Source organism: Rhipicephalus microplus, chromosome X (genome assembly GCF_043290135.1).
Source record: "Rhipicephalus microplus isolate Deutch F79 chromosome X, USDA_Rmic, whole genome shotgun sequence".
Lineage (NCBI taxonomy): Eukaryota > Metazoa > Arthropoda > Arachnida > Ixodida > Ixodidae > Rhipicephalus > Rhipicephalus microplus.
The window spans coordinates 117488524-117510773 of NC_134710.1; the positions used below are offsets into that span (position 1 = coordinate 117488524).

Consider the following 22250-nt stretch of genomic DNA (forward strand, 5'->3'; position numbering starts at 1 on the left):
CACGAACTGGTAGAACTGCGGGCAGCTTGCTCGTAGTTTGCTTTTTAGCAATATAGAGCACCTGCGATGAGCAAAAAAAGTCGTTACGTGATGGACGAAACGAGAACTGGCGCGTTCAGCATGGTATGGTCGATGGCTGTGAAAGCATCAAGCCCTCTCTGCGTACGTCTTAAAACGCGTCAGCGCGTGGCATTTAGACTCGGCGTTGGGTCTCATTCTTCAAGGCACTGCGCCATTTCGCCTAATTGGGTGTCTGCAAATGAGCGCCTGCAACGGGTACATGTGGTCAGGCTTTTAGTCGGTATATTCCGCCGACTGAAAGCCTAACTGTATCACTGCAGTCAGAACCATTTGTCGTCGTCGTTAATCGCGCGCAGCAGCCAGCTTGCTGCAACTGATCAGCACTTTCCTTTGAAGCGGGAGGTCGACGTTCCCTGCCAACATCACCTTTGTGCTGTATTGGGCCTAAGAGAGAGAAAAAATTAAAGGGGGGGGGGGGGGGGGGGTAGCGAGAGCGGCCAGATGTAACCGAACTACAGTTGCAGTACACTCTAACTGAACTCAATGCGCTGCCGAACGATAAAAGTGCGGGCATTTTTTTTTAAAGAATTTTGTATTTTTTGCGGGACCACGATTTCTTTTCTCCATGTGTGGGACAGCTCTGCGAGTCACGGCATGGGCGGCAGCCATTTTTTACAATACTTTATGGCAGAATTCACTGTCTACAAAGGCAGCGATAAAAAGTAACTTTTTAGTCCATCATCGCCCCTTTGCTCGCAGTTTGCGTAGATTTCCCGCATTTTGTGGGTAGTGTATGTACAGATTCAAGCACAACTGCACATACGGGATTGAAAACTGTATCCACCGCTCGCCATGCTGTGTTTGCGGCACTGTTTGTACACACTAGTCCCATATGGCATTGTAAACTTGACGCTCTTGTATTCTGAGAGTGGAATGGCTACCAAAGGGAATAGCTGTACCAAGTTACCCTGATGAAGTATTCTTTCAAAACGTTTCAATTTAGAGAGAGAGAAAGAGAAAAAAAAGGACAGTTCGTAACGTTAACTAGAGATGGGCACGGGCCGCGATTTCGCTGCCTGGCCCGGCCTGGGCCCGATGCTTGCCGGAGGCAGGCCAGCCCGGCCTGGGGTCTTATGCCCAAGGCCCGCCCAGCCAGATTCGATGAATGACGCAATAAAGCACATGGCATCAGAAAAATGAAAATGCATTTATTAAGAAAAAAGTGTGCCGTTCATCCCTGTAGCTTTTTTTTTTTTCATATGTTGATAAAAGTTGAGACTGAGCACAAAACCATTCACAAATTAAACAAAAGGTTGTCCATCAATTCGGGCTTCAATCTGGTGCGTCGTTCCTGCATTATGCATCTTGCAGCACTGAATTGCTCTCGCTGCTGGTGCCTGTAGCTGGGATTGCAAAGATCTTTCTTGCAAGTTTGGCAAGTTTCGAATAGTTTTCTTTCTCTTTCCAAATCTCAAGAAGTTCTGATTCGGAGCACGTGCTTAGTGATTGACTACGCATGTACTCACTAACTTCATCCAGGTTTTTCTCAAAGAAAAGCACACATATGAACAACGAGAATTTCAGCACATTATCTTTTTTTGGGGGCTTTATTCGAGCTTTTCATCAGGCCCGAGCCCGGCTTGATAATTCAATAAAGAAGCCCAGCCCGGGCCCGAAGAGAAAAGACGTCGGGCTTTCGGGCTACCCAGGAGCTCGTGCACCTAACGTTAACCTCCTTAACGTCGGTATGCTCGCGTAATGTGGCATATTTCAAAGCACCTTCGCTTACTCAGATCGTTCTGCTTCAATAAACAGGTGCACCGATTCTATTTCAAGGTAATATTTTATAACAGTTCACACAAGGTTTGTATCACGCGCATATTCGTCAACATGCCTAACAAGGATAATTAAGAATAAACCGGCCTAAAATAGACCTTTGCAGAACACCTGACATTGGTTCACCAGCGACAGTGTGTTTTACACCAGGAGGCGTCGGCAGTATTTTGTGTTAGATGGTGCAAACCCGCTGCGGCTGTGGAAGGGTTGCGCTGGTTTAGATGTAGTAGTGCTGGTGTGGGGGTTTAGGAGGGACAAGCGCCGCTTTTACACCCCCTGCCGACGACCATGTTACATTAATGTGGACAAAGTCTATCCGCGTCGAGTAGTAGTCTTTCAGGCCACGGGGTGCATAGCCCCGAATGAACACCATAAGCACAAAGTTCATGGATAAGCGGACGACGTATTAGAATGTCAGTAAGGCAGAAGAAAGGCGGACTAGCACAAAGCAATTTACACTTAGAAAATCCGCACGAACAAGACTGTTCATATCAGGGGCCGTTGAGAAAAGAATCACACACGCGCGCGCACACACACACACACACACACACACACACACACACACACACACACACACACACACACACACAAACTGAATATTTTCTGGTACACTGCAGAAAAATAAAAAATACTCGGAGGTCGCAATAAAAGCTTGTCCTCTAGTATCCCCCTATTCGCAGCAATTTTTTCTTCGGACATTCGAAGCAAAACTTTTGCTCTGTCTTGCCAGAGGAATCGCGTGGCGCACCCGGAGTACTTTGAACAGATATTTCATTCCGGCCGACAGGAGCAATTGCGTGGCGCCGCCAGAGTACTTTTTACTGGCATATTCCTCCGGCCGGCTGAAGTGATTACGTGGCACCTCCGGTGCATTTTTCGCAGGTTTTTCACTCCGGCTGTCCAGAGATTTTACGAATGTACTTGCTTTGTTCGGACAGAAATTCAGTGAAGTGAATCGGTACTTTTTAATGTGCTTGCTCTGCTGTTTATTTATTGTATGCTAATCGTTTCACACATTCGTTAAATGAAAAAAAGTCTCAATTCTCATGCAAGCACCTTAAAGTTACTGTGTATTTCTTTCCACGGAGCTCTATCAGATGAAATCCAAGGAAACACTTGAGTTCTCATATTATTTATTCAAAATAAGCTGCCATTTTTGGATGATTACCCAACATTTGGGAAAAGGAGACAAGAATAAACAAACATGGGAAAAACCACCAAAAGCAAAACACAATAAGACAGATCACATGAAATCAACAGCACTCAAGTTCGAAACACAGCACTTCAAAATTAAGCCCATGATGCTGCAAAACAATGCACGACAATCGAAGATTGCGTGGTCGCCGGGAACAAATCTTCACCATCCCCAAAGGACCATTCATCAGATTCTTTGACGAAGCAAGGGTTGAGCTGATTGCTTTCTTGTTAATTTAGCAAAAAAATTATTGTACATGAGAACTGCAAATCATGCAAGAGGCACGGAAACTGAGAACACTGAAGTCATGGACACTCAATAAATCTTATACGGTCTGTGCGTCTATCAGAAGAACCAACTTTTAAAACTGACCACACACACACACACACACTAAGACAGGATGAGCGTTCAATATCAAGAAGCACATGCGATGTAATCCGGTGTGAGACAGCCGCAACATGATAAAAACACTCCTCCCTGACGCGAACAAAGTTCAAAACTGGCTAAAGTTTTCTATATATATTTGAATTGACAGCTCTACCTTTGCTGAAACATTCAAAGGGAATTTGTGGCTAAAATAATCTTTCAGTACTCTCTTAGACGCCATCAGGAATGCCCCTCCCGATCATTTCATAATGTTATCAAATAATATAGCTGATTATTACAGTCGCATTTTAGTGCATGCTCATCATCGTACTTACAGTTTGCATAGTTGCGGCCTTTCTTTAAAGAAAACGTAGCTTCATCTCTTTTGGAAAATATTTTTTGGGATAAGTTGGCATTGTTTTGTTTTAATTTGCACTGCCCGCTCTGTTTTGATACTTGTGAACATTTTTCAAAGTAGTTGAGCAGGTATTTCTTCAAGGCGAATAGCCTCAAGCATAAAAAGAGGAAAAGTTCACTACAATGTAACAAAACAAAAGGCACACACATTACGCCACCTTAGTGAACTGCATTTTCACATAAATAAGGGAAGGCTGACCAGTTTACTCAACCTAAGGTCCGTGCAAACGTTCGGATGCCATTGAAGGCGATGGTGGGTGGTGGTGGTTATTAGAGGAGAGGAAAGACGCCTAATTTCTGCAGCCCGTTAGGGAGCATGGCGCAGCGTCTTGTGGCGGGGGAGTGGGAAGAGGGGTGGAAAAAGAGGGAATATAGAAGCTAGGAGCTCTCATTCAGAGGAAGCGATGCAGGTGCAAGCGTCATGACGAGCGTCCCAGGCTTGAAGAAAATTTCTTTTCCCCTCTCCTGTTCACAGGCCAGCGTTGTATTGCCCAGGTCTCAGCACTGTTCGCACTCCCGTCTTCTGCAAAAAAAAAAAAAAAAAAACTGCAGTCACAGCCACGACAGCAGGACTGAAAAGAGAAAAAAAAAATGCAGCAGCAGCGTAGCAGTCTTTCCCATCATCAACACAGAAAATACGGCTAGTTTTTCGAAAGGGTGCCTCCTCCTTTCTCTTTTTTTTCCCACTACAATGAGTCCTCCGTCTTGGAATGTTGAGCCGGGCTGTCATATGGGTTAACTTCACTGCCCCCACCCCCGTTCCACGGAAACGTCGAGCGCCACACGGCTCGTCCTGCCAAACAACTTTTTTTTTTTTTTGCATTCCTCGTTCCCAGTATTCGCCAGTTGCTTTCGTCGCCCCTCTTTCTTTTCCTGAAAGCACCACGTCGCCCGAGTATCTCAGATACCACTATCCAACCAAAATAACTTTTTCACCAATGGTGGTAGTGGTTAGAAGAGGAGAAAGGCACCTAATTTCTGCAGCCCGGTCTAGAGCACGGCGCAGTGCCTGTTATTTATTTTTTTTTCACCAGCATGAGTGCGTGTATGCGTTCTACACTCTTATGAAGTGACGTTCTCTCCATTTAGCGAGAAACGACGATGTCCCCAATGTTCGTCTTTAAATAGAGAAAGGCTGCTCCTTTTGCCACGGAGAAACATGTTTCTCCCTATGAGAATCTAGATGGCTGACCCCAGGTTAGTCTATAGCGCGAGAACAGAACGACGACACATAGGTTCTCGCGCTATAACCATCGTCATGCCAAACCAACTAGCCCAAGCTGCCACACTTCCCAGGTTAGTGAAGCGAGCAGGCTTAGCAAATGCATCGATTCTCGACCGATAAGGAGTACACGGTACTGACAGTTACAAAAAAAAAAAAAAAAAAAGAACGGTCCCACTGTGCTTGATATCGAGCAAAATGATTTTAAAAACAAGCAGACGAACGAACCTGTGGTGATGAAAACATCGCGAAAGAGAACGATGGAGCTAGTCATACCAACTAGCCCAAGCTGGAACACTTCGGAGCGAGTAGGTTTCGTTCGGCCAGCAAGATGAAGTTCACATTGAAAGACGCGGATACTGTGGAGTACTCACCCGAGGAGTGCATGCTGCTAGGCTTGCTGTATTTATTCCTCGCAGATTCACATAGTTTAGCGACGTTATTCACGCGTTTACGGGGTTGCAGGTCACAAGATGCGTCTCCAAACCGTAGACTTGATCGCAGCGAAATCATCCCGACTCAGTCGTGTAGTTTCGATAGATAGATGTTCAACGTTATATAAGTAGCTGGAGGTGTGAAAGAGTCACAGCCGTGAAGTAGGAGGTAGCTGGCGCCATCTGGAGGGACTGAACGATACTATACCCACCAGCACGGCTCCCTAGCGGATAGTTGGCGAGTCAGCCCATCCATGGATTACTCACTGACACCAGACGCCCAATATATGCTGGTGCAATGCATATAGCTACACATGCACACAAGGACACGTAGTACACATATAGAGTCAACCCAATGAACAAAAGTACAATCAACAATTCTCCACAGTGGCACACACTTAGATGGGTTTACTCACACGCCGCTCCGAAAGCGCGCAAGCTTATATAGCAATGAATTTCGACTGACCATAGTGGCACAAGTGACAAGTAAGAAGTGTGGCAGCTTAGGCTAGTTGGTATGGCATGGCGATAGTTATAGCGCGAGAACAAAACGATGACACAGGGACAAACGCTCGTGTCCTTCTTGTTTCTGTGTCGTCGTTTTGTTTCTGTGTCGTCGTTTTGCGCTATAACTATCGTCATGACTAGTAAGCTTTGGTCAACTTTTTTTACGTTTTGTGGCCATACCACAGCATGCGCACACATAAATATGTTGTACCTGATTCTTAGACAATCGGAAGTTTATCAACGGTTGCACAATGATGAACGGAATAATTACTAGAGCTTATCAGGTTTTCGTGAAAACGATTACCCCAAGCCATCTCTCTAACACTGCCAGGGAGGAGGGGGAGGAGGAATAAACTTTATTATACGAAACCAGCAGGTTTAGGTGGCCAGGCCTAGGCCTCCCATAATGGGACGTCAAGGGCTTGCCTCGGCGCCACCTCACGGGCGTGCTGGGTTGGCCAGGTTTGATCGTCAAGAGCGGGGCTCCGCAGAGCTTCATGGACGATAGTTGTAGCACGAGAACAGAACGACGACACAGAGACAAGTAGGACACGTCTTTGTGTCGTCGTTCTGTGCTCGCGCTATAACTATCGTCATGCCATACCAACCACACTTCTAAGCCTCTTCGACGAAAGGGTCGTGGCGTTAGTGTGTCTGTACTGTGCCGGGCACTCCCACAGCATATGCGGAAGCGTAGAGCCGGGTGAGTGCCGCAGCACCGGCAGTGGGAGGTTGTGTACACGTCCGGGAATATGAGGTGAAGGCGGGAAGGTGAGGGATACGTGTTTGTAGTAGATGCAAAGTGGTGGCCTGTGCCCGGTCGAGCTTGGGTTGAGGGCAGTGAATTTTTTTTTTTATTCTTGAAGCCTCCGAGAACGCAAACGCTTGCCATTTCGGAGGTCACGTCTTTTTTTTTTTTATTCTTCCACTTGTTACTCGGAGAGGGCGCAGCATGCAGGCCAGACTTGGCCTCCGTCGTGGTAGGTGTTCTGTGGTCGCGTCGACCTCGTTTACTTGTTTCGTTTAACGTTTGCTTATATTCTTTTTACGTGCTTACCACAAGCGTGACCGTCAGCCATGGATACAGTACACCGCTAGCCCTTCAATGGCAATGTTTTTGATGCGGTAACGACCGTCTTAGCAGTGTATACGTACGTTTTAACGCGGGTTGTGCGAGAGAAATAAGAGATGACCTCGCACCCGACGGCGTTCTTTCGTTAGCGATGGCAGTGGTTGTAGGCGTTGCGGCAGCTGGATTCGCGCACTGCAGCGCTCTAGCTCTGCAGTGCGCTAATTTACTATAACGTTATAGCATGCTGTGCCTACATACTTCTCTGCTTCAGATGCGTTTCGCGATTCACCTCGCGTGTCAACTTGCAGTCGTACGCGTCACAATTGTGTTGTTAGCGCTGTGGTGGTTGCTATTACTCTGGATTTGGAATACTCTTTTCACAAAGGTGAGCGAGTGTCAGTACTTACCTTCTGTGCACAGCTGTTACTAGAAGTGCACTTTGTGTTGAGTTTCGCACGACAAAGGAGAATCATGGACGGGAAAAAGGCATACTGCACGCGTGCATAATTCCGTCTTACCTCTCAGTGCTGGCATGGGCAATTCAAAATGCATGCGATTGAAAACTTGGTTCAACTGACAGAAGTCATTGGTTTACCTTTCACAAAAGTGTAGTTACGATGATGTTTAAAACGTTTCTGATGGTTGTAACCCAGTCTGGCAAATAAACGCTCGGTGAAACTTCGCAGCCTGTTTTCATTTGTGCTTTCACCTGCCGTGGTAGCATAGCTCCATTGGGTGTCGCGTGACTTTGCTGGAGGACGCAGGTTTGACTTGCGCCCCGCCGCGGTGGTCTAGTGGGTGGCTAAGGTACTCGGCTGCTGACCCGCAGGTTGCGGGTTCGAATCCCGGCTATGGCGGCTGCATTTCCGATGGAGGCGGAAATGTTGTAAGCCCGTGCGCTCAGATTTGGGTGCACGTCAAAGAACCCCCGGTGGTCGAAATTTCCGGAGCCCTCGACTACGGCGTCTCTTATAATCATATGGTAGTTTTGGGACGCTAAACCCCACATATCAATGAAGTTTGACTTGCGCCCATGGCGGCCATATTCGAATGGGGGGGGGGGGGGGGGACTGCAAAGAACACCCATATGGCGGTAGCGGCACGTATAACTCCATCAATTGTATATGATCGTGCTTTCACGCATGGACTGTACAGTGGTATCAGGTTTCCTAGAATGTTAAAAAATTAATTGTGATGCTTTTTTTATGCGCCTCGTTGAATTCATGAGTGCTATTGGTGCCCTGCGAAGCTAAAAATGCGTATGCTTACCAAGTATGTCGACACCGAAAAATCCGTTATTTGTGTACAGTCTAAGGTGGTCGATAAAGCAAGACTGTTCAGGGAAGCAGAGCTCCTTGTATTCGTGACAAATTGGTAGTATGAAAGAACACGAGACACACATGGAAGTGTGCGGAGCATCGTTCGAGTACCTGGCGATAAAAAAAAAAGAGAGGCTTTTACTCTACACCACTAAAACAAAACAAACAACGTCACTCCTGCATTGCTTGCGTCAATCTTAGGTAGAAGTAATCGCTCGCGAGCCGGCTAGGCTCGGCATGGACAAGATCCCCGTGATTGAGGAGAAACTTGAACACTGAAGGAGAAACGTTGCTCCTTCTTGCCGCGAGAGGGCGCGACGGGTAACAAGAATGACACAGGTAATTATTCAAGGAGAGGAGAGCTCACTCACCATTTTTTCGCCGCACCAGCTACCGCCGGGTCCCTCTACACTCGCGAGATCACAATGTGTCGTTCGCTTTCAGGAACCATCACACGATTACCGTTCGCTCAACTCGCTTCAGTCGATGATAACCTTCGTTGCTGCTTGTGATGTCCAGGAAGTGTTCAGAACGATTTCCTTTTCTCCAACGCGGTCGAACGCACAATCCTCACTGCACCGGCTTTGCCTGTGCCATGTTGGTTTGGGGGGACGGCCTCCCGGTGGCGAGGCTGCCTGCGTCACTCCTCGAACAGCCAATGAATGCCGCTGAGTGATCCACCGATGTGCCGGAGCAACCATCAGGGGATTGGCCCCGTTTTCCTTCGTCCGGCTCCCATCGGAGGAAAACAGTGGAAAATGAATGTATATGCTCCGGTACATTCCGGTTTGAGCGACGTCACCAGAGCAGGGCGGGAGCATCATCCCCCAATTCCTGTCGCGGGATCAAATCCCGGCTGCATTTCCGATGGAGGCGGAAATGCTGTAGGCCCGTGTGCTCGGATTTGGGTGCACGTTGAAGAACCCCAGGTAGTCGAAATTTCCGGAGCCCCCCCCCCCCCCCCCCCACTACGACGTCTCTCATAATCATATGCTGGGTTTGGGACGTTAAACCCCGCATATCGAATTTCCCAATCCTCCCAGCTGGGTATATTTTTGTTTACAGGGTAGTTGCCGAAGTTTGCGTAAGCGTTGAGATTTGCTGATAGGTATAGCGGCCGTCCCTGGAACGCCGTTTTCGAGCGGCATCACTGTGGTATATTTATCACCGCTGTCTAGCACTCGATATAGCGTCTCAAACGCTGTTGGCGCGCGCATCCCGCGGCCACTGACACACGTATCTTGACTCAATACGTCGCGAAAATTGAATTTTACTAATGTGTCCTTGGCGGCTTTGCACCGTGTCTTGTTGATACTTTTTATTCCACTAAATTCAATGAAGACTTCATGGAAAGTGTTATCTTGCTACGATTGTTTTGCACCGCCGGTTTAACCCATTTGTGTCGGTCACAAATGTTCAGATTTTGCAATCACGGGTGCGCAGCGCAGTGTCTTACACTTTAGCGTGTTGATCCCGAGCACCGGTGTAGAACTTTCCTTTAATTCATTTGTTTCTTTGTAGTGGCGATCGAGCAGTGCTCTGTCGATATAGAAATACGCATTAAAAGCGTCGAACAGGTAGTGTTGTGTGAGTGGCTGAAATTCCCCTTCGCGCTTAAAAAAAAAAAAAGGTTGTAGTAACTAAGTTCGGTTTACTGAGTGCTTGTTACATATGTTACTAACCGGTTAGTAACGGGGAGGTTAGTAACCGTTACTAGCGCCGTTAATAATGGTTACTAACGTAGGTAGTAACGGTTGCTAACAAAAAAAAAAAATCTGCTAGGCGCGATCTTTTGCCTTACGAATCACCCGTTATATAACAGTCCTATTCGCGAGTATCAACATTCCGATATATCACTGAGCAAATGCGCACATTATGTCATAAAGGAGAACAGCACACATACAAAAGTCCACGCGAGAAGTACAGTTCCTCAGCGGTTCCAAGAGTATTTATAGCTCTAACTTTGAAGTGTGGCAGCTTGGGCTAGTTGGTATGACATGATGATAGTTATAGCGCGAGAACAAAACGACGACACTTTGTTCTCGCGCCATAACTATCGTCTAACTTTAAGGAACGCAGCTGGTGCTGGTGGGCGGCTATGCTGTAGGATGTATAATTCAAGTAAGGCGCCTTTATTTGTACAGCGTACCGTTTTTCTTAGGTGAGCGAGGTAACGCAGTATAGGACTTTTAATCAAGCGTATTAACAAAAACAAAGTAGCTATGCCTATTTTGCATAATATCGCCTCAACATGGCCTAATATTCCACGCATAGGACTAGGTAGTATGCTTGCATATATTGCCTCAATGAACTTGAATACATCCCCGTGCTACTAAACAGGTTGTTAGAGGCTCGTAGTAATAACCTTTAAAGTTTGCTTAACAAGTTCATTAAATACCTGCATGACGAAAAGTTACTAACCGTGCGCAAAACGTAGTAACCGTCGCAACCTTCAAGCGTTAAATTTGCTAACGTGGGTAGTAAAAGGTTAGTACTGACCCAAGAAGGTTAGTAACAGCTGCTGTCACTAACATTTTGCTCATGGTTACTAACTTTTTACTAACTTATTTTTAATAGCGTTGTCCTTCTCTCCTTCAACTATTTTTGATGATTTTGTTGGAATGGTGCTTTTTCTCCTGTTTCTTTGCGATGCGAGAAGTTAATTTGACCCAAAAGAATGCATTAAAAACCTTGCTTCGCAGCCTTCGGGTCCTATCCTGTTATCCTCAATCAATAATCGACGCTTATGCGCGCGTGCTCGGTTTTTCTTGTAAAACCGGAACTCCCGATAAGCGAAAATATTGTTTTTAAAAGGCTGCTCATGTTTTCCGAGTTCACAGCCTGGGCCATGTGGTGCCGACTAAATATTCGCATGTTGCGAAATAAAAAAAGATTTTTGACGTGTGCTTGCCACGACGGCTATGGTGATATTAGACGCTTGTTTGAACAAATCGTGCAGTTATAAATATCTGTATGTGTGGGGTATATGCGCGGGGTGTAGGTGCATGCATGCCATTTGTTGCTGTCCTGAAGGCGCTCGCTTGAGACTTGACCATGCTGCGCACAAACCAATGGGCCGAGAACAGGGCACCTCTGTATTTTCTTGGTGCTTGTGGGCTGGTTTTTATAGTCCTAACTACCAACTTGCAAGTCACGTGCTGCCGCCCCTCTTTTTTTTTTTTTCGAACGTCATTGGGGCGAACAGATAGAAGTGCCGTTTCGATGTGTTCGGTGTCTCCTCCTTGGAGCATCGCCCGTTGGCGTATGAGCTTTGCTCCGTGTGCGTCGATGAACATTGAGCGTTTGTGTAGACGTGGTGTCGAGCGTTTAGGTAGAGCTTGCTGTCAAGCGAACTGGCGCCAGTTTCGAATGGTTCCTTATCGTCAGGTTGGCGTCGCTGCGCACACTGCCTATCCGCGGTCAGCGGGAAAAAGATGCGCAGGGCCATGATGTTGCAATCTGGTCCGTGCGCGACAGTGTGCCACCGACCGCCGCCCCGATAGCGCGCTGGTCGAAAGTTGCTTACAGTGCCGCCAGCGGTGCGGAAAGTGTGATGAGCCTGCTGCAGCTGCCGCCGTGTCGACAGCCGTGGAGCGGCATCTACACGCCACCAGGCTTCCTTCTCTGGTGCAGGGACCCACGTCAGGGTCTACAGCGGTAAGCGCGCCGCTCGACTCCGAGCCGGCCTTCAGGGGGCACCTTTCACGCGACTAACCCGTGATGCCCTGCTTTCGCCTCGTTCAGTGGGACGCTGATAATTCCGCGTAATTCGCCAGCGCTTAGCACCCTCCCCCTTCGGCGAGCATTACAAACACGGCGATTCGCGCGGCCAACGTCTGTGGTGATCTTCCCGTTTGCCGATCACGCCAGCGTCCGCGTTTTCCACCTTCTCAACCGGTCTTCGTCGGCTTGTTGCAGCCACTTTACGTGCGTTACGTCCTGGAACTTTCGCCCAAATGAGTCTGGTCTTTGCGGTGCTCGTCCAATATCGTGATTTCCGCGTTTTATTTGCTCCTTTGATGAAGCGCTTAAAGACTCCAAAAGCCGGTGTGCTTTAAGCGGCTGCTTGTTAATTCATGGCACACGCGCAAGAATTTAATGCGCGAAACTTCCGAGCTCAGGGTTAGTGTCCTTTCTAATTTCTGAGGCTTTAGGTCACCAAACCACCGATTGAAAAACTCCGTAGTGGATGGCCGCTAATTTTCACCACATGGGGCTATTTGATGTGCACTTGAGTACACGATTGTTTTGCATTTCGCCCCAATCTAAATGCGGCTGGGATCGAACTGACGACCTCGAGCTCGGCAGGCTCAATATACCGTCGTCTTGCAAAGGCTATCTTCTTTTCAAGTTATCGAGACCAATGAAATCGCGAGTGACGGCACACGTTCTGCTGCTCTGTAATCTATAGTTACGGCGGCAAACTAAGATGGAGTTCACGCGGGAACCTACCGCATTTTCATTAGCGACTAAATCGCTCTGTTTTGGGGCGTGCGTTTTCACCAGGTGGCACAAGCGTGCTGTGGTCTTTCAGTGAATAGCTTTTAGCGATCGCTACTCAACGTCAATGTAAAACGTCAGTATGGCGCGTTACGTAATCATTGTGCGTCAGGCTTTCCAATTTTAAATCGGATCTTTTAATCCAGGCTTTTCGCTCGCCAGTACAATGCTCGGGAAACGTTTGCTGTCAGAGCACACGTGTGGGAACTCGCGTTTGGAAGCCATATTGGTGGGCGTTTCCAGTTTTTGCGTGCCCACTTTGTGTCCCTCTGTTGACAGGCGCGATCACTTCGTTGCAGGGGCGTAGCCAGAAATAGCTTTTGCGGGGTGGTTCCGGCCTGTTTGTATGTGCTCGTGTGTACACTAATGCAGACATCCAGGAGGCACAACCTCCTCCGGTTACGTGTGTCGTTGGTTGGCGCTGTAGTGTTTCTTCGCCCCTGGTCATTCATATACGGGATAGTATAGCATTTGGCAACGTGTTTTCAAGTCATTTTGCTGCGGCGAGGCACCGGCCATTTCTGCCTGCGTCTGGTGCGCTTTGCTGTAAAATGTTAGACTAGACTTCGCAAGGCTAGATCCGCAGGAAATCAAAATGAGGCGCTGGGCCGTGATCTTTACTAGGCTGCAGAAATTGGGCGCCTTCTAACCGCTACCACCAATCAAGATGCACCTTCTGTATAGAGTGACTAGTTTTAGCCGCTTTATCAACCACCGGAAGACCGCATCTGCAACGCATGGGACCGTGAAGCGCCGTAAAAGCGATAAACGACGTTGTCTCGTTCATGAAATAAGGCCCAAGTATGAAGGCATAGCATTAGCCGTGGCGTTGGTTTCCTATATGCTCAAAAAAAGGGAGGGTAGAGTAAGCCGGACCAATGCGAAAGTGCGGTACACAAAATAAATCCGACGTTGTTGTTGTAAACGAAATGTACAGTGGTGGTCAAAATATTGCGAACCGCGGGAACGCGTGTCGAACTTAAGTTTTTTTTTTTTTTTCAAGGGACTCTATATGGATGGATGGAATTTCTACATGGAAAAAAATTGACAGCCGGAGTGACACCTTGCGTTTCTTCTAGCGCTCCGGTGTGCACTCTGTTAAAAGGAGTCAAACGAGCAGAGGTGAAAAAGGGCGCGCAGCGGGGCTCTTTGAAACGCGCTCCCGTGGTCCGCAAAACTTTGACCGCCGCTGTACAAGTTTTTGTCCGAGGTTCATCCAACATTATTCTACATGTCTAGAACAGAATGTGGCCGCTAGTTATGGCTGCCAAGGGCCAGGGCATCAGTATTCGCCTGTACTACACGCGCTAGTCGCACCGCACATGGCGGGACACCTGCCGCCCGCAAGTCTGAATTAGCAAAGGATTTTAATCTGTCCGGAGCACCGCTATACGTAAAAAAGTTTGCGGATACCGGTTTACCGGGTGCGAACTGCGCGTGCCTTACGGGCGTTTACCGGACACGCTCAAACACCCGACATGCAAACCCGTTTTACTCCCTAGGGTGCCGTTACCGGCTACCCCCTGAGCCGAAAGGCGAGCCAATCAAAAACGTAAGAAACAAAATGGTTACTTTGAGGCTGGCACTGTCTACTAGCGTTATCTGCATTTTATTTCTGTTTTGGGCAGTAAACGCTATGACTAACTTTGCGCATACGCAGATGAGGTGGCCACTGCCGTGCGGGCGTATTTTGGCGGTAAGTGCTAAAAGCTCGTTACAACGGCATCTGGCGTGACGCTATCCGGTATCCCTGTATACGCAAATCTGACCTGAGTGCTGGACAGCCTGAAATCCTCTAGCAACGCTCTTTCGCCTCCGCTTGCGTGTGGCAGGTATCCCGCCACGTGTGGTGCGGCTGTGAGGGATAGCGCGTGGACAGGCGGGCCGGTAGACAAGTGGCCGGTAGCAGAGTTGCGCATACGTTTTCCTTCTGCCGCTCTCGCCACTATTCGGCGAGCGCTGTCACATGGTGCAAAGTGACGTCAAATGTTCAAAATTCACGCGGCGAAGCCAACTTTACGTGCACGATGGCGCGGCGGCCGCCCGTTCTCTGCCCGCTCAGACTTCAGCCTCACCGTGACTGCGATAAGGGGTTTTATCTTTTACGTGTACGATTTGCGTTACCATGTTACCGGATAGAATCTGCGCATGCGCGGGTCTTTACAGAACGAAAACCTTTACGTAACCGAAATTACCCGCCGGGTAGGCTTTACGTTTACGGGGCTGTTTCCGCAAATCCACCTTCGTTCGTAGAAACTGGCGATGGATTCCGGGCCGACCGGTTGTGCCCTCGCGAGCTCCGACGTCAGCGTAGCTCTGGTCGGCTGGGCTAGCCCTACGTCATCTCTTGACGCCGACAAGAGCTCTCACAAGTGGTGCCCCGTCCTCGGACTCCTGTGACCGTGTTTCCATCTTTCCCATCTCTCCTATACCCTCGATATGTCCTCGCTCGCTGGCTCAGCGCATCTCTTTCTCTCTATACCTTTAATTCTATCCTTTTAAACCCTCCTCACCCCCATCACCTGTTAGCTACTGTTAAGGTGTCGCACCCTGATGCAGACACTTAGGGGCTCACTTTTCTCTTCTTTTCCATCTTATAATCACTTCATCATTGCAGAGACTGCAGGTGTCGTTTCAAAATAAGCCGATGTGCGAGCGCCAATAGCGTTACATTGTTTCAGTCGGATTACCAAAGCTAAAAAGGCTAGAACATGAAAGCCGCCAATGTGTGAACCCTCGAGACTGGATAGGTGGCGCCATCTAGCGGTTTCAAAAAGAACCAGGCGATCTCAAACACGGCTGGGCGAGACTGCACCTGCGCGCTCCCTTCTTAAGTGCCAACCACTGGCACGCGCCTACGCGTCAAAAGCGTCTAGTCGCGCCTGTGGAGGAAAAGGGCGTGCAACCACTGGCACGCTTCAACCGCGTTAACGCCCGCGCGTCCAAGGCCGATGCACAATGTTGCTTGACCTTTTGGCTTAGAACTGTTCAAGTTCAGCACAGAACGGCACGTTCCTAACTAGAGCGGGTTTATATGTTTTAGAGGATACGAGAGCACGTTAAAAAATTGATAGTGCTTCACCCACCACAGTTTAGACTATTTCAAAAGTAATTGACATTCCAGTGCCCAAAGTAACTACAGCGGTATGCACCAGAAATCAACATCGGTACGTGCACCGCTCCCGCGAATGAACATTCGCGTCTAGCATACTGTACGTCTATCATAGGCGTGTGCAGAGTTCTCCTTAAGGGGGGGGGGGGACAAAAGTTTGTCGCAGTGCCCCCCTCCAAGTAGGGGCTGACTTAGCGCCCCCTCCCTATTATGTTAATATATGGACTTGACATTGAGCTCCCCCCCCCCCCCCCCTCCTCTCTTCGGTGAATGAGGCGGCGGCTGCCCTCCTGATCAGGTTGACAAACCACCGGGTTTCTATACCTGCACTACCAAATTTATTAACAATATCTTGAATATGCTGGTACCTTCAGTATATTTACACATATTTTATAGCACTCAACTTAATAATCAATTAATAATCAACTCAACTACAATTGAGGCCAGAGTAGCAGGCTTTCGGTTGATGTGTGTGTTCAAAATATCCTATAATGCAACAAAGCACACCGGGTTCTTTTTGATACAACAGATATTGGTCATAAGATGGGAACCAAATACTAGGTAGAATGCCTTCGAGCATTTTCCATAGTCGAAATGTGCTCTAATGCAACTAACTGTACCTGACACTTCATTATGTGACGGATATTGGTCATAATATTGCAACTGAACCTTGCATGGAAGACTTCTGGACGTTGTCTTTAGTCAAATTATTCTCTAAAATGACAAGCCGCACCCAACTGTTCATAAAGTCACCGATATCCGTCATAATATTGGAACTGAACGTTGTATAGAATGCTTTTGAACGTTGTCTGCAGCCGAAATGTTCTCCAATGCAACAACCCACACCCTACTCTTCATGATGTGACGGATTTAGGTCATGGGGCTATAATTGTGCCCTGTGCGGAGGGCTTTTGAATGATAAGCATATTGGAAATATCCTCTAATGCAAGAAACTGCATCTGGCTCTTAATGATACAACAGATACTGGTCATAAGAATGGAACCAAGCACTATGTAGAATGCCTCTGGGCATTTTTTGTAGTCAAAATATGCTCTAATGCAACTAACTGTACTTTAAACATTCATGATAAGACAGATATTGGCCATAGGACTGCAACTGAACCCTGTATGGAAGACTTCTGGACGTTGTCTGTAGTTAAAGTATTCTCTAAAACGACAAACCGCACCTAGCTCTTCATGAAGGCACAGATATCGGTCATAATACTGGAACTGAACCCTTCATGGAAGGCAGCCAAAATGTTCTCCAATGCAATGAAACACACCCGCAACATCATGATGCAATAGATATTAGTGATCAGATTGGAACCGAGCTCAGCGTGGAACACTTCCAGATGGTATATTTATTTTCAAATAAGGCAGCCCATTGTGAGGCTACTGCAAAAGTTGTGTACATATATACAAAATGAAAGGATTTAAACAGTAATATCACAATAAGTGTGCCAAGGTAAACAAATATCACTACCCTTGAGTGCACCCCGGTAAGAAATCGGAGAAATAGAACATTATATTATAATACAAGTGCCTCCAAAAAGTCAGACACACTGGTATTAGGAATCAAAGCAAGTAGATCAATGCAGTGTTTGATAACTTGATTTTAGAGAGCACTACAAATGACTTCTAAGCTGGATGGTGATTGCGGATCAGTGCTGTGTTGAAGGCTTCAGCACTTTGCTGGTAGTTCAAATATCCTTTAACATCTACAAAATGCATCTGACACTTCTTGATGAGACAGACATTGGTTTTGAGATTACAGCCAAGCACTGTGGCTTTCACATGTCATCAATTGTCAAAATACTCGATAATGTAATAAAGCATGCCCAAAATTTTTGATGGGAAAGATACCGATCATAGGATTGCACCAGAGCGCCGTAGAGAAGTTTTGGCAAGTTTTTTAACAGAGCTAAACTGGATATGCTTAAGTGCATGCATATATATAATCCAAGTTAATGCATATATTAAAAAACTGAAAACAAATGAAGCACTCCTTGGAAACGCATAAAAATATTCAATGTTAGAAACCATCGAATAATATCTTCAGCTCATCACAGTTTGGAGCAACAGATAAATACATGCACAGTTCTGAAAGGTCTCATAAGTCACATGAGGTACTTTTTGCATTTCTTCTATATAAAGTGCAGTACCATACTAGTGCACATTCATTCATTCTGTGCATATATGTGGTGATCTTCTCTTCCAACTATCGTGTCTTTGTGCAGCTGATTTCAAATCAGGTGCTTCTCACAAAATTTCAGTTATCTGTCCAGCTGTAAACAAAATGCGCATTATATTATAGTAAACTGTAAAACGACGGAGAAGCGCCATTGTATGTCTATAGCTACGAGTATCAGAGTGAACTATAAATTAAGAATGGGTGTGTTAGAATGCCTCCAAACAACGTATGTGCTACTGAGCGTGGCAGAGAAGCAGAAGAAGCGAGAAGTGAAATAGCAGGCAATACCAGGAACACTTAATTATGCAACTTTCTTTTTGATCACCACAGCAACGCACGCTCGAGTTTCTGTCTTGTACGTGAATGGAAATGAGACCGCTGACAGCTCAATGTTTCAGCGTTGGTGGTACACGACACGAAGTCACTTCACACTTCTACCAACCAGCGCACGCTTGTTATTAGCTTGGCAACACACGAAAACGATTTGCACCGAAGTCAACGAATGTTTCAGCGTCGCACAATCCGCGAATACACATCTATAAGTACGTACGTTTTCACATCACCGAAATGTGTTGGCTAGTGCGAGGTTCGCTTTCAGCGATGATGAATACCGATGTTGAAAACAAACACAGTGCAGATAAAAACTCCTCCGTATGAACTACGTGATGTTTCGGGTGTCGTGTATGGTATCTATGTTGCAACGGAAACTACCGTAGTTTTTTAAGCCGAGCTTCCTCGCATGTGCTGGTTTATACGAACTAGACGGTAGAGGCCTGCGCTGGATGCAGATGACACCGCTCTGAATTGCTTCCACGGTAGGCGAGGGCTCACGCTCAAACCTTTGAACCTCCGAAGTCTGTTTACAGTCGTTTTTAGCACAGAAAGTCACAGATCAAAACACAAGAACACCGACATGCTCCTTTCACTCGGCCGACGATCGCACTTAGGACCGGCGCTAGCATAGCCGGCCGGCATTCACTGGATTTGTCGGCGTCGCTCGAACTCGGCACGAAACCACGTCACGCTGGTAGCACTCGCAGTTGTTCGTCGTGTCGTTGTCATTCTAGATTACGAAGCGGTCATTCAGGAACATTTGTAGTAGTTTCTGTGCTTGCATCTAGCACTCGGCTGTGCCTTCTAAGCGGCAGCCATTAGGCATAACGTTTCGAGGCATCGCGGCCTCTTGTTGGTTGGCGCGCGGCCTCTGGTTGGTTGGCGCGCGGCCTCTGGTTGGTTGGCGCGCGGCCCCTGGTTGGTTGGCGCCGCTGTGCGCGTGGTGACGTAGCGTACGCGTGACAAAATATCAAGCCCGGCTTGATCCCTCTCGCCTTCTTGCGCATGCCCCTCCGACGCCGACGCCGAGAGGCGCATTTGACGCTTTTAAAGCGTAGACGCGAGCATACGCGTGCTAGTGGTTGGCACTTTACTGCCTTCGTAAGAGGTGTAGTACATGCCTCTCGCCACTCCTTCGTGGGGAGCGCTGCGACCCTACCATCTTCCGCTGCTCTGTACAGCGCGCGAACACATGAATTCGGGCGCATTTCTCCACTCGCCACACGTTGAAAAGCAAGTTGCTTAATCATTGAAGACTCACAAATGGTTTATGGCATTGCTCATACCTGATAATGCTGGGCTTGAACGTATGCACGTCTAAAGGGTGCAGATTGCTGGCAGTGTCACAAGCCCCGAATTGCGCCCATGATTGTAGCCTCCCCGTGACAGAAAGCGGCATCCCACACGCCTTACAAAATCATCTGGGTTCGCTGAATGCTTTCATTTGTCACATTCTATTTTATTCAAAAGAAACACAATCTTTTTCTCTCTTTTCTGTGCATCTGCAGCAATTTTATTAACGCATGTGTCGTGCTACTGGGACGCGTTTTTTTTTCTTTCAGCAATCGCTGCACTTTCTCACATTTTGAAAGATGGTGTGACACTTGGGAACGCAATTGTCCTATCATAGTCTGGTATCGACCCACCTGATGAGTGTCGCTGTTTATTGTTTGCGCGCAAACACTTCCTGCTTCTTGTTCAGTGAAAGCGTCTTGTGAAGTTGCAACATCCGGATCTGTTTCGTTGGTCTCCGCTGTTCGCTTGATATTTGACGTAGGGGCCAAACTCGTGAACAGGATCTTTGTGAGGCTTCTATGCACTTGAAATCATGTAGGAAAGATAGTTCTCGAAAAGAGTGGGCGCACGTGCAGTCAAGAATAAATTTTCCGATGTGGAACGCAGGCACAGTCTTCATCGCGCAAGTGTCTGCTGCATACGACCGTCGATGCAGACTTGTCGTTGATGATGAGGTTGTCTCTCGCAATATTATTTTGTCACTTGGTGCACAGCTCCTAATTTTGAGAATTGGTGAGAAGGAACACCGGGTGTTTCTCCCGAAAGGGACTTGCAATACGGAACCACGGCGATCTAGCGGCCATGAGGGAACACAGCAATACACCTTCACGCTGCTAATATATATCCATGTGCGTAATGCACGAACTGAAGGTTGTGCGACTGCCTTCTCGACTAAAAAAATGTGCGTGATGCACGAACTGAAGGTTGTGCGACTGCCTTCTCGACTCAAAAAATTACTGCAGACTGAACACTGACAAAGCACCGAATGAAATGCAGCCGTGGTGAGTAAGTACCAGAATAAAGCAAGCCACACTCAGTAGAGATAAAAGGCAATTCACAACAATCTGCTTGTAGCAATAAGCCACAAGAGAATTTATACAGATTTTTCAGAAGAACAGCTGCTTACTTGCCAAAAAGTTGTAATGATGTCACTTGCTATTTCTGAATATGTTGTTCTACAAACTAGAAAGATAGTGCAGAACTCATTTGCGCTACAGTTTTAGTTCTGGGACAAGCGGCTTGGGGGCGTAAGCAGCTGCGTACTTCGTTCACATTCTTCATGGGCGTGGCTTGCAATACAAAGGATTGCAAAAGGGCCTGGGGTCTCCGGAATCAATGTTTCCAAGTGGTGTTAATACTTTGACAATGCACACCACCACTCTCTGTGCATGCCGGCTGAAGACGTTATTCAGCAGCAAGGGCCCTCTCTTTTTTTTCACTTTTTCTCATTTTACTCACTTTTTTATCCATTAGATATGCAACACATGTACGTGTTTAAAAGAGTTGTCAGGCTGCAGATAGCAGCTATTAGCCCTGAAAACACTCTAAATGTATTTGGAAAAATAGAGAAAAATAGAAAATAGCTAGAAAAGGTAACACGCTCGTCATTTCGTAAGCTACCTCTCTTAATTGCGATGTCGTCGTATGAAGAGACAAAGAGCCAAAGATGTTTAGTGCTCCCATTGCAGAACACGTGCAGAATTGTTCTTCTATCTCTCTGATGGTTGCCAGTGCTTTATGCCTTCTGAATTATACCTCTGATTAGCCGAATATTCCACATTTTCACCGAGTTTTAGCTTGTATTATCTACGAGCACATACATACCTACAATAAGCGGCAAGCCATCTGGTAAATTAGTTTTCATTTAGTAGACGATCCTTTCTTTATCTTTGATTTCTTGAATAATTCCCCTCCCCCTCTTCGTCGAGAACCCTTATTCGACAGTTTCACGTCGACACTCTCTTGTGCTGTGTGCGTGGCTCAGAAGATGCAATGTCAGGGTCGCTGCGCCCCTACTGCCGACGCATGGCGAAACATACTCAAACTCTCTCATTGTATTTGCGACGCGTGAGAAAGCCATTACAACCGTGAGAAAGGTACTTAGCTACGGAGCAGAAACCTGGAGACTTACAAAGAGGGTTCAGCTTAAATTGAGGACGACGCAGCGAGCAATGGAAAGAAAAATGGTAAGCGTAACCCTAAGAGACAAGAAGAGAGCAGAGTGGATTAGGGAACAAACGGGGGTTAAGGATATCATAGTTGAAATAAAGAAGAGGAAATGGGCATGGGCCGGGCATGTAGCGCGTAGACAGGATAATCACTGGTCATTAAGGGCAACTAACTGGATTCCCAGAGAAGGGAAGCGGGTTAGGGGAGACAGAAGGTTAGGTGGGCAGATGAGATTGAGAAGTTTGCGGGTATAAATTGGCA

The 22250-nt window shown here is 47.1% G+C and overlaps 1 protein-coding gene and 1 long non-coding RNA gene across 4 annotated transcripts in view; one reads left to right on the forward strand and one right to left on the reverse strand.

The window, feature by feature from the left end:
- Positions 1–22250, forward strand: part of LOC119176348 (terminal nucleotidyltransferase 4B) — a 91455-nt gene that overhangs the window by 12876 nt on the left and 56329 nt on the right. The window contains exon 1 of one of the 3 annotated variants that reach the window (XM_037427581.2): positions 11614–12046. The exons of the other annotated variants lie outside the window; for them this stretch is intronic. Coding sequence (XP_037283478.1) covers positions 11943–12046 — 104 coding nt within the window. The 5' untranslated portion in view covers positions 11614–11942. Of the gene's footprint in view, positions 1–11613; positions 12047–22250 lie in introns of those variants that run through there. 3 annotated transcript variants of the gene reach the window in all.
- Positions 2974–5587, reverse strand: LOC142775711 (uncharacterized). The gene is made up of 2 exons (XR_012886941.1): positions 5432–5587; positions 2974–4358 (listed from the first exon to the last, which is right to left on the reverse strand). It is a non-coding gene; the product is annotated as an uncharacterized LOC142775711 (long non-coding RNA).